Source organism: Zonotrichia albicollis, chromosome 1 (assembly GCF_047830755.1).
Source record: "Zonotrichia albicollis isolate bZonAlb1 chromosome 1, bZonAlb1.hap1, whole genome shotgun sequence".
Taxonomy (NCBI): domain Eukaryota; kingdom Metazoa; phylum Chordata; class Aves; order Passeriformes; family Passerellidae; genus Zonotrichia; species Zonotrichia albicollis.
Window position 1 is genome coordinate 54,934,653 of NC_133819.1, and position 21,677 is coordinate 54,956,329.

Sequence of the window (21,677 nt, forward strand, 5' to 3'; positions counted from 1 at the left end):
TAATGTTGGTTACTGGTCGGAGTGGTGGGTTTGACTTTTTAAAGTGTGAGACTATAACTCTGGCTTCAGTGTATCAGACCGGTTATCCTTCATCACCAGTGATGCCAGAAGGCCAAAGGAAGAGGATAAATCAGGGCAAGCAATGTTGGTACTCCAGACACCCTCTTCTACTAGTCTCTTAGCCTCCATTCTTTTGCTGCTCTGGGGTTTCCTCAACATGATTTCTACCGATTTAGTAAGCAGATTACTTTGCCACAAATTTATTCACTCTTTCAGCATGTGTACATCTTTCACATTCACGTTACCTGAAGCCAAGAAGGTCCCCAGCTAGACCCTGTGCCACATGGAGCAGCACCACTTCTTTATTTTACATTTTCCCCCATCAACTTTGCTGCCAACTGCTTTCCTGCCTCCCTGAGGAATCAGGGAGTAGCCAAACCTCTGTGCCTCTCACACTGGTATAGACATCACCCCTTATCACCCCTTATCACATCACCCCTAGCATCCCTTACAAGCTGAAGAGTTCTAGGTCACTCTGTCATTCCCAACATGGGAGCTGAGTAGCTCTTTTGACCATGTTTGCAGGTCACACAGAGAGTTAAGGTGTTTTGTGGCATAATGGAAGCCATTAGTTACCTAACTTTGAACATCTGTTTACCAACAGTAACGGTAATTTGGAATGTTTATACTCTTAAATGTTTTAGTAACAAAGTCTTTGCTCATTAATTTTACTATCATTGTCATCACCACTATTATTATTATCTCCTAGTTTTTCTGGGTTTATATGTGCCATATTGAAGTAGACTTGCCCAGTCATACAAGCTCTCTCACTGTTTAACTGAACAACTAGCAGTAGGCAGTACTTGTTAGCAAGACCAAGATGCTTGCCTAGAATATTTACAATTAGTGATAATTAAATCTCAGCTATAGTTTCACACTAATAATTCTAGGGTGAAACACACTAATAGTTTTTTCAGGTTAATTTATAGCAGAAAAGACCTGTAGCCCATTGAACATATATATGTGTATATATTTTTATAGTGACCTCAGAGGCCTTGGCTAATTTATTAATTGCAAACCAAAAAAGACTCTACCATGGTAATCTGGTTTAATAAGAGCATATCATAGAATCATGAAATGGTTTTTGGTGAAGGAGACCTTAAAGATCCTCTAGTTCCATCCCCTCTGCCATGGACAGTGATAGCTCTCACAAGACCAGGTTGCTCAAAGCCCCATCCAACTTGGCTTTGAACACTTTTAGGAATGGAATATCCATGACTACTCTGGGCAACCTTACTGGGCAGCCTTACAGTGCCTTACTGTCAGATGTTTCCTAAAGTTTAGAGCCAAACACAACATTAATTGTGAATTGCTATACATGTTCCGAATTAAAACTTAATTCAAATGCCTTTAGATCCTTCTGTATTGGCTTTTTACTAATGTTTGTGTCTGGGGAGAGACTAACTTATTCGAATGTATGGACATTGGGTGCCATTTATGTATTTTTTAACTTTGATGTATGTCTCAAAGCCCTTTAAAAGGGCCTTCACCATCAAGTGATGCACACTCAACACTTCTTTGAAAGGGCAGTGACTGTTTAGCCTGAAAAGGCAAAACTCTACTACAGAGAAAACAAAGACATCATAAGAGTGAATCTCATAAAAGTAAGACTTGTACTGAAGCTCAGGAAAATCTTCAGAGCTTCCTCCCCTTTGTGTGCACCACAGCTAGTAAATCTGTGGAGTGTTTTGTTTTTTTCTTGATCATTTTAATATTTTACTGCCCAGAGCAGCTTTTAAAAGATATGTTTTTCAAGAATTATATTTCTCTTCTGAAAGAATGAAGTACCTGAAGCTAAGAAAGAGGAATCGTTGCTGGATTTGGACTTCGACCCTTTCAAGCCAGAAGCAGTATCAACAGGAGCTGGTCATTCACCCATGTCTCAGGTATCTCTTTGCCTCAACATACTCAAACCATATGAATGCAATATACTGGGTTTGGTAGAAAAGCTTTGCCTCATGAATTAATAGGAAGTATCTGAAAATTTTATCTTCCTGAGAAGCACAAGTTAGCCTTCTGTCTTCCCCGTCAGTAACATCATATTTGATGATGTACTGGAAGGAGAGGAAATTGTTAGGTGGTAAAATGAGATGTCTGCTGATGAGAATGGTTGCTGGTACCTTGGCCTTGACTTTAGCATGCTATTCCTGTCCATCGTTAGAATAACTCTTAGTGTGAACATTATTATTCTCCAGTGCTTGTTTTTCTGGCAACTTTTCTGACCTGACTTTGATTCTTCATGTCTGGAAAGATGCCTTTGAGGACCTAGATCTCATGCAGTTGCTTTACTGTGATGGAGTTTCTGTATCAAGCAGTGGTATGATCTGAGTGTTTTTGCTATTAATCTACTTTAGACCTAATTTCAAGGAAAATTAGAGTATGGAATAGGGTGTTTTCTTGTAGAATGTTGTGTTATTGAAAGTCTACATTCAATAGTAATATTTCTAATGATAGTTTTTGCAGCCATATAAAAAAAAAAGAAAATGCTAATTTATCAAGTTGCTGTAATTCATTGGCTTATCCTGCAGGACATGCTATTTTAAAATGTAGAATTCACCCTCACTACCCAGAGAGCAGGTAGCAAGGTAGGGGAGATCTCATGGCCAGCATGTCTGTATTCCTGTTTTGTACATAAAGAAACGATGTTAATACACTGTTAGCAAGACCTATCATTAATCTGGCTTGTTCTGTGAGACATGAGAAGACTTATCAGCTGTCCAGAAATGCAGCACTGGAAAGGAGTGAGAAGACAAGAAGCTTTAAGGCTGAGATGGTCGTGATTCTCTGCTGTTCTCTACCTCAGTTAATTTCTTATTCAGTGTGAAGCCCTAGTTATGTAATGAGATCTGTAGTGATCTCTGACAAGGTATGTGCTGTCAGAAAAAGAATGTACTGTCAACACTCTGAACATTAGCTGAATTTTCTTATTGAGATTTGCTACGATAAGTTTTCCATTCTAGCAAAAGCTTTGTGCATTTTACTTGTTATGCTTTTTCTCCCTTTAAACAGAGAAAAGGAAGGGGAAGGCAAATGACATTCCATAGCATTCAGCAGTTACAGAAAAGACTAAGTGGGACTTTGCTAACTACTCTCTCAGCTTGTTTTATAATAATGCTGATTAGAGCAGTGAGATCATTAAACAAAAGATACTTTTATGACAGAACATATTTGTTCTGACACCATATTGTACAGACTGTAGAAAAGTTTATTACTTTGGTGAAAAACAGTTATTTTATATTCAACTATGCCACAAAATACAGAACATAATTTTGTGTAGAAAATTTGTATTTAAAAAGTTACATAGTAACTTTTCATCTAGAGCCATAGGTAGAATTCCCTGAGCACCTTTACTCGCTCCTTTCACCTTTCTGCAGAACAAAGGCATATGAGAAAGAATGGCCCACATCTACAAGAGCTGTGGATAGGTCAGAACACCGTCATTTTAGAAGAGAAGACAGCCCTGCAGTCTGGGTCTTGTTTTTCCTGGAGCTGACAGGGTCATTACTATGGCAGTATAGAGGGAATGAAACCTGTGGCTGCAGAGCCCTGTGCTTGCAGGGAGATTAAGGAGAGAGCCTTATATGGTATTTCCATATGTGTATAGCTTTTGCTTCAGTCATAGATATTTTCCATTCAGCAAACAGCTGAGGTGTGAATCTGAAGACAGGAGTAGTCATCTGTGCATGATGCCTTGGAAGGCCTGGCATGACTTGTCTGTTGTTAATTTAATTAATTACCTCCCTCCACTGCTCTGCCAGGGTGATCCAACCACCATAGGTGAGCCCTGGTCTGTCCTTCCTTCAGCTGCTTTTCTGTTTCTATGGCTGCATTAGAAGGGACCTTTCTAAATCTGTCTGGTTCTCTTCTCTTTTGGTACAAACCAGCAGAGTTCCGTCTCACGTGGTGGGCTATAAATATTTGGCATGAAGTCTGCTGCTTTTTTTTCATTTGTCTGTTTAGCTCTTCTGTTGAGAGGTCACTAGCATTGATTAATAGACTGGACAAGAAAAAGAAAATATTAGTCAACTTTCTTATTTCCTTTCACAAATAGTATGCCATTTTCCTTTCTAGTGTCAGTGTTGCGAGGAAGGCCACTTTCAGTAGATAGCTGTGTCATTTTTAACTGGCTAGAAAACCCCAACTTTGTAAGCTCTTTAAGGCTGACACCTTGCAGAGGCTTGTGTACCTATTGAAAGTCACTCAGTCCCCAGCTCCAAACCTGGCCATTACTCATGCACACAGCAATGTGAGTTTGCTGGAAAGCAACAAGTACTTTGTTGGAAAGTGGAAAATATCACAATGCATTTCATACTTCCCATCCTTTATAACCAAAAGTATTATGCAGATATGTACAGACACACACACACACATGGACATGTGCTAATATATAAAATATGTATGTACTATAAGCATGCTTATAAATAAGTTCTCCTCATTTAATGGGCATTGTTATGTAGCATGTTGGACATAGTGTACAGGGATGGTATTTTTCTGACAAACTCTTTTTTTCACTACTTTTTCTAGACATTGCCATGGGATCTATGGACGGTAAGCCTGACATACATAATAGTATTTCTGTGCCCCTGATTTTGTAACTTAAACTCAGATTTACAATTCTTTTACCAAAATCCAAGATAAAGAATTCACAGACCATGAAAAAACTCTTTCAAGTATATGAAGCCACTCGGTATCTTTTAAAACTAACAACAACAAAAAATAATCTGTTTCTTGGCCTACAAAACCTAAAGGATGTCAGAAATGTAGGCTAAAAGATTCATAATCACTACAGCTAAGTGTGTTGCTTTTATTATGCCTAAAGTACAGCTATTAGAAGGTAATAATGGATATAAGTCACTTGTTTTAAATACCTGACGGTGTCCATTAACCCAGTGGACAACCATTTTCTCAAAACCAGGAGTAAAGACAGAATTTGTCTTTGTGGGAAATGCAGTGAACTGGAGTCACTCCCAAAAGAAAACGCTGCTATAGGAAACTGAATGAATTCTTCCTTCTTCCTCCTGGTGCCAAATCACATTAAATGATCTGCAGGAAGAAAACAACCCATTTTTGTGAGCTTTCTTTTGACTATATGTAATGGAGTTACCTGGGTTGACTTGACATGGAGCCCGATATGTTCATGTTTGACCTTTTGTAGCTTCAGCCAGTACAGAAATCTGTGAACATATTCAGATACACAGCACTGTTTTTTTTCACATTCCACGTATGATGTACATTAAATGCATATGTCCTTATATTGAGTGAGATTAAATAAGGCTTGATAAAAACAGTCATGTTTGTAGGCTAGCCAAAATTTCAAGGCTGCAAATATCTGGACCACATGAAATAAACCAGAAATGTTGAGCATGTATTGCTCTAAACTTAGATTAGATAGCTTTATTAATGTCTTCTTTCTGCACCGTTTTAATTATAGTTTTTTAATGTTATGTATTTATTTATTATGTATTATAATTTTCTTCATCTTTACTCTATTTTTAAAAAAGTCCAGTGTGCTTCATAGCTAAACATTTGAAATAAAAATGTTGGTGACTCACAGGGGAAAGCAAGAGGTGATCAATATTCAACATACATGAAGAACGTTTTTTATAATGTAATTCAGAGGTTTAAAATTCACAGGCCTAGAATTAGTCTTGGGTGGAGTGGTGGGAAAGGACCTGCCGCTCCTTCCCCACTCTGATAGGTAACTGCAGCTGGTTAGAGAGTTGCTAATTAATGAACTGCTGCTGTATCAAAGTAAATCATGTTCTTCTTTTCTGTGTTTTATGTGTATGACTTCTTTCTATACAGACAAGCAGCGAATTGGTGCAGCCGGTAAGCAAACCTCCCTCCAAAATCACAATCACGCTAGAGACTTCTTTAATCATTGTGGTGTAATGCATAGTTTTCTGGTTTTGTGTATCAGTGCTGCTCTTTTGCATTACAATTTATTGCCTTCAGATGTTGCAAATCACATAGCTTTTCCTAAAATTGCCTAATCTAGTCATTTCATTCTTTAGATTTAAATTGCTCTTGTAAAATATAGATGTTGTGTTTTGTCATCAAGTCCGCCTTTATCTTTTTCATCTTGTGTTTTTTCTTTGCTTTTCTGTCTGCTTAAAGCCTGATTCTTCAAAAAGTCTTTCCCTGTGTAACCTGATCATGGAGGAAACCCCAAACAGTGGGTCATCAGAAGATACTAACAGATCTCAAACTGATCTAGGTTCACTCAACTGGGGCCTAGATGTTAGCACACCCAGTATCAGCCAGGAAATTACTGCAGGCAGTTCTTTGCTTTTCCCCAGGGCAGAGCAAACCTCAAGCGAATCCACAGGTACTCTGCCTGCTAATGTTTGGCCTGCAGTAGGTGAGCAGGAGGATGCTGCACCAGGGCCAGCTTCTGTAAGCGAAAACCAGAGGACTTCACTGGAGGACCAGTTGGATGCCAAAAGTGTCGTGTGGAAAGATGTGGTGACCAATCAGCCTTTAGAGAATGTAACCAGTTTTGAGGCACCCATCCTGGGAACTGATAGCTTGTTGGATGAACCACTCCCATGTGATGTGCAAAAGGCAGAGGAAGAGCATGAGGAAGACGAGTGGGCAGGTGTCAAGCCAAGTGAAAAGGTAGAGACTGGAGCTAACTACAAGGAGGTAGAACGTACAGAGGAACTGGAAGAGCAAGGCTATGAAACCAAAGGAAGCAGTGAGGCAGAATTTCATAACGGTTTAGCAAAATCAGATCTTGAAATTCTAGTCAGCACAGAGGTAGAAGGTTTACATGAGTTTGAAGATAATTATGGGAATACTGGGAGAACTAGTGGCGCTAACCTAGAAGACTCTACAGAAGAATTCAAACAGGTCAGTGGCATTGAGGAGACAGATAGAGAAATACCATTGTTGAGCACAGGGCTGGAAAGTGGGGACAAAGTAGGGGTGTACAACTGTAAGACTATAGAAAGCACTGGCTCTGAACCTGAGAGAGTCCTTGGTATCTGGGATGAGGACCATCAAAATACATTTGAGGAGGCCTTAGATCAAAGTGACAGTGGTACTGGACAGAGTACATCCATGGAGTGTATTGACATGAGGGCACATGTTGACCTAGACCACACAGGCAAGTACCCTCCAGATACTGGAAGTGATCTATGTGAGGCTGAATTATTCAGTGCAGAAGAGTCTGGTAAAGGAACTGAAGATAATAACATCAACCACCTCCCAAATGGTAGTACTGATACTAAAGGTCAAGCTGCTGCTGAAGAACAGTGGGCATTGCTGCCCAAGGCAGCTGATGCTGCCAGCACAAGCTGTGATAATCCTTGCCTAGATAATGCAGATGACCGAGTGACAGGTAGGACAGCAACAGCAGTCACTGAAGTGATTAGCAGCGGTGTCCCTGAAGCCTTGGAAACAGAGCCCTGGCTGGCAAACTGGGATCCAACAGTTACTAATGATTCCTGGGGTTTTTCTAGTCTGTCAGATAGCCAAGCCAATGGACTGGATAATTGGCCCTTCTTCCCCAAGCAGGAAAACTCAGAGGAAGGTAACATGGAAAATGTTTGGTTAGGCATTAGTAATAAATGGTCTACAGAAGACCTAGGAGCTGCTGATAACAGCTGGGGGGAAGTAGGTGCAAGCACAGGCCACGTAATTCAGGAGGCGCTAGTAAAACGAGATTTGCCCGGGGAGCAGGCAGGCATTAGCAATCCTGGACCGAGCAAGGACATAGCTAGACCCTTGTCTCTGTTTCAAATGGGAAATTCCAGAAATGCTAGCACCGAGAGTTCAACTAGTCCTAAAGACAATGAGACCAACAACTCAGATTTATCTGAAGATGAAATTGCTAACCGGAGATATGGATTGTTGTACCAGGAAATTGAGGCTGATAAAGAAGAGGTACCTACCCCAGTGTGTAGTGTAGTCTAGACAAAGAGTTCCTTAGGCCATGCATAAGCTTGTTGTTTAAAAACATTCCATTTGTGTGTTTCCTACTGCCCTTCCTAAGTCCATGCTATTCTTTTTTTAAAAAATTGCCATGCAACTCTTCATGGTGTGGTGCCCTTCAGCCCTTCAAGCAGGCTGAAAACAATGCATTTCAAAATGGTGAATGAAGCATTGAACTGTGAAGACACATTGTGTCTGGCAGCTTTTGTGTTTTATCTGTAGATGTTTAAATGCACCTGGTCTTTTTTTTAAATTTTTTTTTTTAATATTTAAGGTACTCTGCTTTTTCTTTTTGTCATTTTCTTTAAGCCTGTGATGTCTGTTATCAAATACCACTGTTGTAAAAATTTCTTATTGGCTTACCCTTCTTTTTTTTTTTTCCTCTTTTTTCTTTTTGTTCCTTTTTTTTTAATGTCTGGCCTACATTTTTATTTTGCAAATAAAAATGTTTTAACTCATGTTCAGATTTAGTAAACAAAAGATAATTTGTTCTGATCTTCACTTCTACTTAGGCATCCACCATAGCATTTAATGGATTTGCACAGGTAAGAAATAAACAAGTTTTGAGATCATTTTTTTTTCTGTGCTATTGGAAAGGCACTAGAACTGGCTATACAAATTCAGGAAATCTGTTCTACAGACAAGCTGCATTGAGACATCATTCTGTCTCAAATCCAGACCTTGTCTGTTGTCAGAAATTCTTAGATGTTGCTGGAAAGATTCTAATACCCTTAGGACTCTTGGCCTGACTGAGTGTAAAGCAAAAAATCTGATTACCTTGGTAGGACAGCTATTTTCTCCTAAAATGGCTAGTCTAGCTGTTTTATTGTGCTCTTTTGTGGGTTATTTTTCTCACAATCCCAAAATGCTGTAAAGCACACTGTTTTTAGTACCTCTGTATGTAAATTTGTAGTAGGTTTTATTCTTTTCTTCATTTTCACTCAAGATACATTTTACTCTCAAAGTTTAACCCAAGTTATTTATCTGCTGTGGTGCTGATGGTGAGTCTGTGCTACACATTACAGAGGTACAGCACATAAACACACTGTGTTTATGCTTTCAGATTCCAGGGCTGTATTAAGATCCCAAATTTCAGGTGGATTACCTAGGGCTTCATTATTTTCCAGCATTCTCTTAGAGACTGACTCAACCACAGCACACCCTGTACACCAAATTTTAAAAGTACCCAAAAAGGCTCAGCTTACACAAGGATGGAAATGAGTCTCCCTATGATTAACTGTTCTGTTCCAGGGTATTAAGTGTAGTAAAGGATCCAGATGGAAGGGGCAAAGCACAAGGATCTGATAATCAAGGCAAAATGTTTATCTGGAGAAAATACGTATTTTCTCTCTCCTCTGTGGTAGGAAAATATTTTGGCCCAGCAGTATTTTGCAAATTAATTGATTTTGAAGGAGTGAGATGTTGGGAAACACCTCCATTTTTCTACTTAGTACGGGTAAAATTTCGTATTTGTAATTGCTATAGTTATTATTCAAATAAAAGCCCATGATCAAGAGGGAAGTACCTTACAGCGGGTGTACTCTGCAGGCACAGCCATGTGTAATCTGGGATTCAGAGTTCTACAACTTAGAAGTGCATTGCACCTTAAATTAAGTCCTTGTGAATCACATGTATTTAATGAAGGGTGTGAATCACATGTATTCACTACCTTTAGTGAGGTGAAAAATGTTGGTTTAGAAACATTGAATATAAAATTGAAAAAATAATAGTGTTAGTATTAATAGTACTCAGATAATCTAAATAAATATAAATATCATATTAATTCCATTTATTTGCCATCTTTATTTGATGTAAATGTACTTAGTGATTTTATCTGAGTAAACCATTAAAAAATCAGGTCTTTGATGGGCACCTGCAAATATACCGTTTCAGATATTTTTACATTATTGTTTTTCATTTCTATGTCTAGGATATCTCTGCATTTACAGTGCAATCAAATGAAAATGTGGAAGAGCCTTTGGTAAGTTGTGGCTTTTAGTTCCTTTTAAAATGTCTTGTCAAAAAGGGTAAAATTTTTCCTTTTTGCAAAGATATTTTCACTTTTTTTTTTTTGTTTTCTATCCTTTGAATCACACCACCTTATGCAAGTCTTCCATTTGGAAGAGCTGGTGTTAACATTGTAGTTGTAAGTCCATATTCACTGAAACAATCTTTCACAAGGGTAGCACAGAGCAAAAGAAAAGAAAACCAGAACATTGTAAGGTATGTTTATTTTATAAAGGTGTAGTCAAACAGTTTCTTTATTGCATTTATGAAAATACTTGAATGAGTACTAAGGTCCAGTGTACAGCAAGGACCTCATAGTATGTGATGGCTGTTACAGATCTCCAAAATTGCTGTAATTTTATCGACTCACCTCCATATCAATAGTGAGCAGAGTCTACTTCTAAGGAGGGCACAATCTTCTCAGAATTGATCATACCTGGGCAGTTTCTTAGCTCCTCTTACAGTCTTTGCTTAGCTTGGGACAAGGATGAGAATAACAGCATTGCTGGGTGAGTGCTGTAGTTACTTAATAGCAGCAGGGTGATATTTAATGTTATTTAATGTGGTGTTTTGGTGATGGTTACTGCATATCGTGAGAATATTTTTGCTCATAGCTGCAATGTGGTAAGTCATCTGAAGTATGCTTTTCAACAAGTAACTCAAAGCACATCAATGTAGTCTGCTCTATGTTACTTGTGATTTTAAGTCTAAAAGAATTTTCCAGCATTAAATGTCAGGAAACACATTACCTATGTACTTTATGTTTCTCATTTCAGTCCTATTTCTTAGGAAATTCTCTAGAGTTATCATTAATGTGCATTAATGCACACAGAGAAATTTTTGCAAAGTATTGTATAGTATACAAGTGAATGCTCCTTAATGCTATGCCAATTCCTGAAGGTCTTGCATAGGCAGACTTCTCTGTATTTCATTAAAAATCAGACTGTTTAAGGAGTATATGCAAAGAATTGAGAGGCTATGGGTTTGTTTTTTTTTTTCCTGAAAAATATCAGGAGGAGAAGGTATTCAAGACGTTCAAGAATTTCATAGAAGCTGTCTCTTCATCACTGGAGATATCACATTCTAGCCAGCAACCTGTTATCATCTGCAAAGCAATTGTTTTTGAGCTTCATATTATGCTGAGCAATTTGTTAATGGCAAATTAATCAATTTGGCTTATGATAATCTGGTTGAGTCAGCCATCTTTATAAATCAAATCTGCTGAGCACAGCTTAGAACTCTTCTCTTGTTAGGTGCATGTATTTGCAGAGTAATGTCTCTATTGGAGATCACTCATCTGCTGTGAGCTGTTTTGCCACAAGACTGAACATGTTGCAAGGCTTGTGAGATTTTATAGGTCCTCTTGTTGGAAAACAGCCTGAGGCCAGAATTTAAAAAGGTGAGAATCTCAATAGTATACGTTGATAAATGAGTGCCTCATAGGTGATTAAGAGCTCAAGAGAAAATGCATTTTAATAAGAAAACAGCGGTGATTGCTAGAATTCATTGCTAGTATTCAATCAGTCACCGTGCAAATAAAAACTGTTTGAGTCTCACTCTCTGTTCATTGCTTCTTACCCTCACTGGAGGAGGGTATATTGTCTGATAATAGACAGAACCAGGGAGGAGGAGGTAAATTTTTAAACTCATGTTTGAAGACTAGGGTTGGTACACATGGGTGCCAGTTTCAATTTCTGGCCTTGCCAGCAGTTTCTGGAGCATTTTTAAGCAAACTGGGTGCTTTCCCCCACTTCCATTACCTCTCACTATAACTCAGGAAGCTTTCCTTGTGAGGGAGGCATGTAGGACTGGCTCATTTTACATTGATTATGAAAATGCCCTTTTCCTGCTGTCTTTTACTGGGGACAAAGCCTGGCAGGACTGAGCCTGAAGCAACACTGTGCCAGGCACAGTTTTCTTTCTCCCTCTTCCTCCCCAACATCATATGCTCCTCAACAATTTTTCCACTATCTACTTAAAAATCAATAACAGAAGACTGAGGCTGAAGAAACTCCACCTGGGGAACCTAAGGTTGAGGAAACCCCTGCTGCTGCTGCTGTAGAAAAGGAGGCCGTCCCTGCTGAGCCAGCAGAGCAGGCTGTGGTGAGTGATCTGTCCTCCATGCCACCTCCCAGGCCTCATTGGAGCCACATTTTGTTATGGTGAATGTGCTTGCTGCATTTCAGCCATTCCTTCCACTGTCATCCTCCATGGATAGTTTCTCTGCTGCCTGCTGCGGCACAGCATGCCTCTCCAGCATGTGCCCCTTTCAGCCCTAAAATGTCATTCCTTCTGCACTGGGCATCTTAGACTCAAGTTTGCCTGAGTGGTTGTGGTTTTACAAGTTGTTTGATGTCAGATGAACTTCAGAATGGGAAAGAATTGGTGCCATTTTTAAATTACATTATTAGCAATTTTCTCATTTCATCTCAAGCACTAGGATAATGTATGTCTTGTACGATGCTTACTACAGCAGGAAAATTCCATTAGAAAGTTATTATAGTAGGTCTACAAAGCTCAGAGTTTTAGAAGCCAGTTGTGAGCCGAAGAGAGGACACCAAACACCAGTTGGGAGACTTTTTACATGTCAGAATTCAGGAGATGAAGAAGAAATTACAGCTCTGCATGAGTAACAAAGCAAGGCATCCAATATCACTGAAAATTAAGAGATGGTCTGAGACAGTAGGCATGGAGTTTGCCTGGAATGCCTAGCATTCCTTTTTATACAGGTATCTCACTGCATATTCTTTTTATCCAACACGCTAGTGTCAGAAAGTCCTGGTGGTGGATGATACTCACAGGCTAAGAAACCCTGCGTGAAGACTGCATCTGTTTTTGTAGTCTGACATCTTTCATGCTTTTCTGAAGACAGTAACATGTTCAGAGGCTCTAATGAGTTGCTGGTAGAATATGAAGATTACTACTGAAAAACTGGATGGAAAAAAGGAGTTGTTTTGTGTGTCAGTTCCTCTGCCACAGAAGCTGTGGAAGATACATAACTGTGCTCTTTGTCTATCGAGCATAGTTTGGTGTTATAAGTCTTCTTAGAAGAGAATGTTTAAGCTTGCTGAGCTGCACTTGGACTTGGGGGAGAACCCTGTTTGTCTTCTGCTTCTAAGCAGGGATGATGATACCCAAATGACCATGAAATTAGGTGGCTTTCAGTAAGCGCTTGATAACTGCTATATGGACATCTGTATTAAGCTAATGTACATGCAAATTAGCTGAAGAAAGTGGAAGTATCTGTAGATGCAGCTATAAATGTGGCAGCAGAGAGCATGGATAGATGTCTTAATTATCAGATATCAAGCTACTGAGCCCTTTCTAACAGAGGGAAAAATAATTTATTGTGTGAGGAAAGTTGGGCAGGACTAGATGGGCTGTTCTGCAGGACTTTGGGGGAAAGAGCAGATAATTCCTGGCTCTGTCCAGCCTTACCTGTTCTCTGGGGACACCTAGCAGCATTGGACCTATGGAGGGAAGCAGTCACAATATCTTCCCCAGAATTACATTTAGGTTTAGTTCTAATTACACTTGCATGATTTTTGAGTATTTGTTTCATATTTTAAATCACTTTTGCTTGGCTCCATGGTTCACACTGGAGGAAATTATTTCAGGATCATTCCCTTCTACTGATATAACTAGATGAAGAAAGCTTCATGGTCTGTGTAGACCAGGCTCTCCCCTTCTATGTGTTTCCAGTTCATATTGTCAGCTCTGTAGGAAGGCAAAAAAATTAAATTACCTATCTGAGGCACATTTTTTGCCAGACTGTTGATAAAAATGCCTCATGTAAATGTGATGGTTTGGAATAAAGGAAGTGGGAGGGAAGGTGGAGAGAGAAGAAATGGAAAATTGGTCATTGATCTGGAGCTCTTCTCTTCCCATGAGTGCATGGCAGGGAATAATGTGGAAGAACAGATATTAATGAAGCCAGAAAAGTGGTTTTGTTTTGAAAAAAATGTAAAAGAATTTCCCCATTTTTCCAAAAGGAAATATTTTTGTCCTGCACTAAGACAAAGCAATACTCTGAAGCCTGTTGCACATCTTAAGAACTAATTAAACTGTCTCTGTCTGCAGTACCGTGCATTTTCTTGCTGGCTGACATGACCTTTTCAGTTGATCCATTTTGCTGCTGAGGAGTTCTGGGTCATGTTGTCAGCTGCTCTGGCTGAGTCACAGGAGTGCAGAGCTATTGGAAGAGAGGCAGAGATAAACAATGCAAGAGACAGATGATTTAAGAGCAATCCAAGAGGAGGAGCATAGACATTAAATAGAAGTTAAACAGTTTTGATTAGGTTTGTTCTTGGTGTTTTGCTGCTAATTCAAAATCATATTGTCCTTACTAGTTTAGGAAAAAACCCAAAGTGTTGATTTTAAAAATGCCTGAAATGGAGTGACTGCATTTGTTTCTGAAAGGTTTTTATTTCAGAGGGGGTTTTCCAAGACTTGCAAATAAGAGTTTTGATGATTAGGATTAATGACAAATATGTTCAAAGCTAAGGAAAAGTACACTGAATTTCAAAAGATGAAAACATGTCATTTCCCAGCAGCACTTCTACATTCATTTGCTTTACAAGTGACAGTTTCCTTTAAAAGTAGAATTGTAAAATATTAATTGGCAATCTTTTATTGAGTTTAATTGCTTCCAGTTTGGAGTGACAGCCAGTCCTTAGCTGAATTTTTCTGTGGTAAGTTTCTGGTCACAACCCGTTAACCCAGAAAATTTATGACACAGATCCTTCATTGTAGGAACTTCACAGTAAATTTTCTGGCAGGGTGTTCATTTAAATTATAGATAGAACGGTCCAGGGGATAGGGTACTACTTGCTCGTCTGGGCATTTTGGATTCAGTTTGCGGTTTCATAGTCTGCCTGATCAAGATTGGCAAAACTTCATTAGAAGAGCTCATCAGAGTTGTCGCCTAGGATCTCTACATAACTTTGTCTTGGTCCTTCAGATTTCCAGGTCCATAGAACAAATAAAGGTTTTATTAGTAGCTCTCAACAGTTGATCTTTTTTGGGGAGGGGATAAAAGGGTAATTAAAGGGACAGGATGACCATGTGTGCCAACAGAAGAAAAGTTAACCATGGTAAACAGTTTATGCATGGAATTCTCCACACAGAAAGAGTTGTTTTTTTTGTTTCTAAAGCATCCCCAAAGGCAGCTATAAATCCAAATGATATTCTGAAAGATCTAATGCCTTAACCACTGGCTTCTTTCTTTTTCAAATAATACTGCCCTTCTCACCATAATTTTTCACATTCAAGCAAAGATGTCATGAGGACATCATAATAAAGTGAATGCTTATGAAATGTTGCTATTTCCCTTTCTTCTTTTCCTGTATGTGAGACATAATGCTTGAGATCAGCTTTTCTACTTCCACTGCACTTACTAGTTTGGAAAAAGCTTCCCAGTGCTTTGGGTCTGATGCCTGCCTGGACTCTGATGTTCTCCTGTTAAAGCAGTCAGACACTCAGCTAAATGCTGTGGTTTTCAGAGTAGTATATTCAGAGTAGTATAAGCATACGTGAAGCTACCTCCTGATAAGCTCTTTGCAGACAGAGTGGGTACAGCAGAGGCCAGGGAACAGCCTGCAACCAAGTGTATCTAATTAGGGTTCAATCCCACTTTAGGTACTATTCACAGTGCCCAAATGGTGGAATGTGTAGTTTGAGAGAGCAATACAATGATTAGATACAGAAGAGCAGTCAGCTGTGCCCAGATTCTGAGCATGAAGCTAAGTGCAGGTGAAAAATGGGAGCATAAGGCCATTAAAAATATATGACTCTCTTTTACAGGAGAGAACTGATGTAGAATAGTGTCTTTCTGTTGAAGTCTCCATAAGCAGATTTTTCTCTCTGGAACCAGGGTGTTAGTTCCCTAATGTTATTCCAGTCATCCTTTTTTCTAGGGCTTCATGCTCTAAAAGTGATACAGTTTATCATGCCTCTCTTCTCAAACTCCATTAACCACAAAATCCCAGCTTCCAGCTAATCAGAAAAGCAAAAATCCTACTAAATTGACTAGTACACAATAGTCAAATTAGCTTCAGGAAATCTCAAGCTTTGGGAAATAAAAGAAGCTCTCCTTACTTTCACCTTCCCAACTAAAATTGTGCTTTTAGTTAATGAGAAAACAGTTACTATTCAAAAATATGCATATGTGTATATTAAATTGTTCTGTAAAGATACCCAAAGCTGGGCTGGTGGGATTCTTACCAGAGAATATTGCTGGGGAATTACTAAGAAAATGAGAAAGGCCAAGATGTTCCTGACTTTGAAGTGCAAGAATATACTAATTTCTGAAGGCAAATTGTAAATACAGCTGCTGGCAGAAATTCAGCACTTTTTAATAGTACAATTAGGGAAGTCATCTGTGTACGGACTTGCGGTCGGACATAATGTTTTTATGGGCAACAGTTTGCTCTGCTCTAGGAAAAAAAAATTTCTCTGGGTGGCTCTGTGTATACATACATTTCTAGAGTGTGAAATATTTATATTTTGCTGCTGATATTTGTTTTTTCTATTTAAGACCCTCTACAACCTCCTCAAACTATAAAATTGAAGACTGCATAGCAGGGGCTTGGAAACTTAAGAAAAAAAAGTAATTAATAATTTTTTAAAGGTTATATAACACTGACATTTTAACAGGGATAAGGCTCTAAGAGATTTCTTTGGCAACACTACTGTCAGCAGCTGCCCTGTCTTGGCATCTGAGCAAGTTTGGGGCTTATGACTGGCTGCAAGCAATGCTAGGTTAGAGTAGAAAAAAAAAAGAGTGATATGAAGTTTGCATGTAACTCACCATTCTTTTATTAAAAAAGAAACATGCAACCATTTCAACTGACACTTTAAGGAATTTTGACGTGACAGTTGTGTGTGAAGGCAGGTAGCTGGAGCCCTGAGTATGTGAGGTTTCCTGGCTCCTGACTGCCAAAGCAGACACTCCAATATACCATGCCCCCAAGTATGTTTGCATAACTTCTCTTCACCCTTACAGCTCTGTAGAAGAATCTGACCTAGCTGTGTCAAAATTTATTAGCAAAATTGATTTCCATAACAGGGCTTTGACTTGGTTTTGCTTTGCAGAGTGTCTTTAGAAATAGCCATGTCTGCAGAGAGTCAAACCCGAACAGCTAAAAAAGCACTTTCAACCATTCCACACCAAACGTGAATTTTAGTGGTTTTGACTGTTGACCTTTTGTAGAAAAGAACCTGGTGCTGGTAACAAGTAACAAGTACTATTTGGGAGGAGCTTGTTACTGGTCAGTGCATTCAATCGTTTGAACACCTAAATAAGTGTCAGATTTGGCAAACCACTGATATCTAATTTTTTAATGTCAGGCACTTGCTGCAGGTACCACTGAATATGTGTGATTCTGAAAAATAAAAATAAATAAATATGAACTTTGTGACCCACGTCATTTGAACAGCCCCTTTAAATGAGCTGCAGTCCAACATGAGTGGAAGTAGTGTTTTATGAAGTTTACACTGAGGCCCTGGTGAATTACAGAAAGAGCAGCAGGTGATAATGGAAACAGTTTGAGACACCAGTGGCAGAAATTTGAGCTTGGTGGAGACTGCAAGGTTCCTTATTAAACAATTCTTCAAAGCTGGTGCTGTTACGAGAATGGTATTAGTAAAAGTCAAATTGTCCTTAACAGTTCCAGTGGGATGATGATAACATATGTAAAGGGTTTGTTTTAGCACATAAATACTTCTATTTCAGATTATATGGGGCAGTATCTTTCTGCTCGATAGTATATACTAGCTCATTTAGCCGTTCATATCATTGCATCCATACATGGCACGCTTCCATTAGCTTGATTAATACCAATTTCTCTGCAGCCATTGCTTCAGCATGTGCAAGGTGATGACAATATTTCCTTTTTATACAGGAGAATGTTGAGGCAGGAGATAAGGAGACAACTGGAGCTGCCGAGAAGGAAAGCGAGGTACATATGAATAGACTCAAGTGTGGTTGTGCTTTAATATTTTGAAGCATGGCAAAAAATTTGTCATTTGCATGTCATCAATAGGCAGGCCAGTACCATGCAACTGTGACCTAGCTGTGGTATGTAAGTCTAACACTGCACAGATATATCTCCACCCATGGCGTATATTCTAACATATCACCTCTCATTCAATGCAGGATTTATTTTAGAAGCTGCCTGTTGCAGCAGTATAGAGTGCCAAATATTTCAGGGCAGCAGATAAAGTAGCTCCATGGCTAAAGGAGGTATAATGCTGTTTCTATTGACATTTGGAAATACGCTGCATAAATTCCCAGTAGCTCCTACAAATTTCTGTATATTTGTTTACCTAGCCTTTCTGTAAATTCCTTTATTAAAAAAATCCTATGGTTAATCATTTCTTTTTCCTAGCACAATATGCCCTGAGCTAAAACAGATACTTGGAAATAATCATGTTATGAGTTAGTTTGCTAAGCATAGTCTGGCATTATTAGATGCAGTTAAAATCAAATTACAAAGCAAATTAAAAGCTCAGTGACATACTTTAGGCTGTGCATATGTGAACTTGAATGATTGCATGTTGCTTATATTTCTTTAGAGGTCATTAAAGTACTTACTCTGAATCCTTGTGTACTAAAGTGAAACTACAGTGTGTTCAAATGTGCACAAAGGGCAGCACAAAAGGATTGGTTGCATATTAAACTCAGGAATAGAAATAGGGACTGGGAAATAACTCCTAGTTATTAATCACTCAGGATTTGTATCTCAAGACTAGCAATCTGTATCTCAGTGCTAGCAATATGCTTTTTTTGTTGTTACTCATTTTGATGCCATGATATATACAAAGAGTTAATGAACTGGTTTCAGAACATGCTACGTTCATCTGTCCAGGCTTAGGTTCATTGTCCTGCTGTAAAACTGCATTAGGTCTGCTAGAGCCAAGGATATGTTTGTGGCTGTAGGGCATACCAGTGTCACTTGGAAGTGAATTTGGGACTCACTGGTGCTGTATTCCTCACCAGCACTGCCACATCCACATGGAAGCCACTGGAATTGCATTGGAAGAAAGTGCAGAGTGGGAGTGGTAGATCAAGCCCAGCTTGGTGTGGACTCAGTGCAAGAGTGTTGTGTTGTTCCTCAAGCATTGCCTTGTCACTCCCAACAAGTCTGGTTCAAGAAGAAATATGCCAGAAATGCCTCATAGTTGTGCTAGCACTAAGGCTAAGTCTTTGAAATCTTCTCCCTGTATTCTGATACTACTTTTTCACTCTCTGAGAGTGAATTTGCCCATGTTCTGTTTAAAACAGTATTACTGTATGCAGAAGAGCTGCCTTAAGAGATTCAGTTATTTGCTAAGCCAGTATTTGACTGTTAATGGAGCGTGGTCCCTTTGCTACTCTGTGACTTGCATAACAAATTATTCAGTACTACATCAGAATTTTCCAAGACTTTGCAACTGATGCATTCTCTCAAATTTGATGATTGGTCTCTCTTGACATTAGATAGCTTAGCTGTGATTATAACCAACTGTCATAAAAGTTACCCATTCCTGTTCTAAATCCAGCCATGGGGAAGAACTTCACCTCTGGAAGATGAATGTATCTGAGGGAGCTCCTCTGGCAGACCCCAGCCACAGGCTTGGGCCCCTTCTCCTGGGCTCATTATTGCTACTGCTGAATCTGTGGCATTGTGTTGAGCTGGCAGTAATGCTATGAGAGTACAACTGTGTGGATAAGCTGCATCCTGGGTAAAGAAAACTCCACATCTGTGCAATTAAAACAGTTGAGTGGTTCTATCACACCCCTCATTATACTGGATGATCCTTTTTTTTTTTTTTTTTTTTGCCTTTGTGTGCTTGGTGTAATGGGACAGCTGTCCTAATTTCAATAATTTGAGATTGCTAATTTGGAGTACTATTAGACTGCCTAATGTTATTAATTACCTATATAAAAGAGATTTGTAGGATTGGTTTTCAGTGTGAAGTAAGGTAATACAAGTAGCTGTATCTACAAGGATGTGGTTCAACACAGCTGGTTATGAATTCAGCCTTCTGCCCTTTTTTTTTCTCTTCCGTCCTAATCAGATATTTGAAGCTGATAGTGAGGTTCATTCTGTGCTACCTCATATGCCTTTTTATAAAAGCTTTTTTTTATAAAAGCATCTAGCTTTTAATGGTTTTGTACTCTAAGACACAAGAAAAATGATTGTGATTGTGAACTATAGTATACATTTAGTGACTCATGACTGCATGCTGGGAGAGTGTCACGCTTTCACTGTGGGGCATTTGTGGTAAATTAGTATCCTCCTCCTTAATAAAATAAAATGGTCCATAGGAATCCAATAAGTAGAAAAGAAGTTGTTGATCTTAATCAGAATAGACAGCAAGACCAGTTTCTGCAGCATGCTCTTAGAAATGCATGGTGTCAAATCAATCTGATGTGCACTTTATTCCCACTATTTCCTACTAACTTCTTCCAGGACTTTAACATTCATCATTTATTTGTGTATCTTCTTGGATCAAGACTGCTAAAATTGGTAATACTATATCAGTGGCAGACTTGCATGCCTTATAGGAGAAAATGCCAACATCTGACTTTCTCTGTTGATGTTATTTCCTCTTACAATAGAGCATGCTTCAGCAGCAGCAATTTCAATTTAAATTAAAGTTGCCCAGTGATTTCTATAAATCCATACAATATTGTCTGTCTTCATGGATTCCAGGAGAATTTCTTTATCACATCAATTAATAACAGCAGATAGGAGTAGTGGTGAATATTTAATGTTGCTAAAAAACAATGCCTGAATGGTGCCCTTGAACAGTTGCTGAGTTCAGGTAGTAAAGTTAGCTTCATCCACAGGGGAAAGATCAAACTGAGGAAATAAATAGCATCAGACTGTTCACTGGATATCAGAGAGATTACTACTAACTGTGGCTTGACATTGGTACCTTGAAAAGACTTTTCCTTCAGTGTTTTTTCTTTATCATTGAGCCATCTGCTGTAAGGTAAAACTTCTGTCTTGAAAATTAGATTAAAACAATGAGTTTCATAATTTACCTTCAACAGTCCAAACCTTAAGATTAATCAATTTTAAGTATATACCCAATATGCTACCATAAGCAGTATATAGCAATGCAAGTGTTAGGGGGCTGCATGAATTACAAGCGTCTTGGTTTAAGGCAGTTTAAAAGGAGAACACTCTGGAATGGGTTACCTCCCTTTGTAGGTTCAACCACTCCCTTTCCGCCACTAAGGAATGAATATGAGTAGATACAAGTGAAAAATATCAGTTCACTAATAAATTAAATAGCAACAAGCAAAAGCCAACAACAAGTAACTGCTAGATACAAAATAGCTAAATGTTATGAACCCATGAGAACAGAGAGATCCAAAATGCCAGCAAACAGCCTTTCCTGAGATAGCGCCCGACAGGGGCAACTGCATGGGAAAGACAAAGGGACCGGATGGCGTCCGATCCCTCCCAGGAAGGCAGGAGCTCATGGAGCAGCTCCAGTGGTAGATGAAGACCTGACAGCCCCTCTGGGCTCAGTGCTCTCCTCACAGCCGGAGACAGCAGGGCAGGCAGGACCAGGCAGAGCCATTGGGCCGGGGCACTCACGGCTCACAACAGTCCGGGCCAGCGCCAGGGCTGCTCCGCTTCTGTTGGCGCGATACCTCGACTGAGATGGGCACCTGCGGA

The 21,677-nt window shown here is 39.1% G+C and overlaps 1 protein-coding gene across 2 annotated transcripts in view; it reads left to right on the forward strand.

Moving 5' to 3' along the window:
- AMPH (amphiphysin) overlaps nucleotides 1–21,677 on the forward strand; it is a 127,259-nt gene that overhangs the window by 96,897 nt on the left and 8,685 nt on the right. The window contains exons 12-18 of one of the 2 annotated variants that reach the window (XM_005487005.4): nucleotides 1,839–1,946; nucleotides 4,585–4,608; nucleotides 5,866–5,889; nucleotides 8,508–8,540; nucleotides 9,926–9,976; nucleotides 11,995–12,105; nucleotides 17,904–17,960. In XM_005487005.4, the coding sequence (XP_005487062.2) occupies nucleotides 1,839–1,946; nucleotides 4,585–4,608; nucleotides 5,866–5,889; nucleotides 8,508–8,540; nucleotides 9,926–9,976; nucleotides 11,995–12,105; nucleotides 17,904–17,960 (408 nt within the window). The remainder of the gene's footprint in view (nucleotides 1–1,838; nucleotides 1,947–4,584; nucleotides 4,609–5,865; nucleotides 5,890–8,507; nucleotides 8,541–9,925; nucleotides 9,977–11,994; nucleotides 12,106–17,903; nucleotides 17,961–21,677) is intronic. The other variant, XM_014267012.3, reaches the window with a different exon arrangement.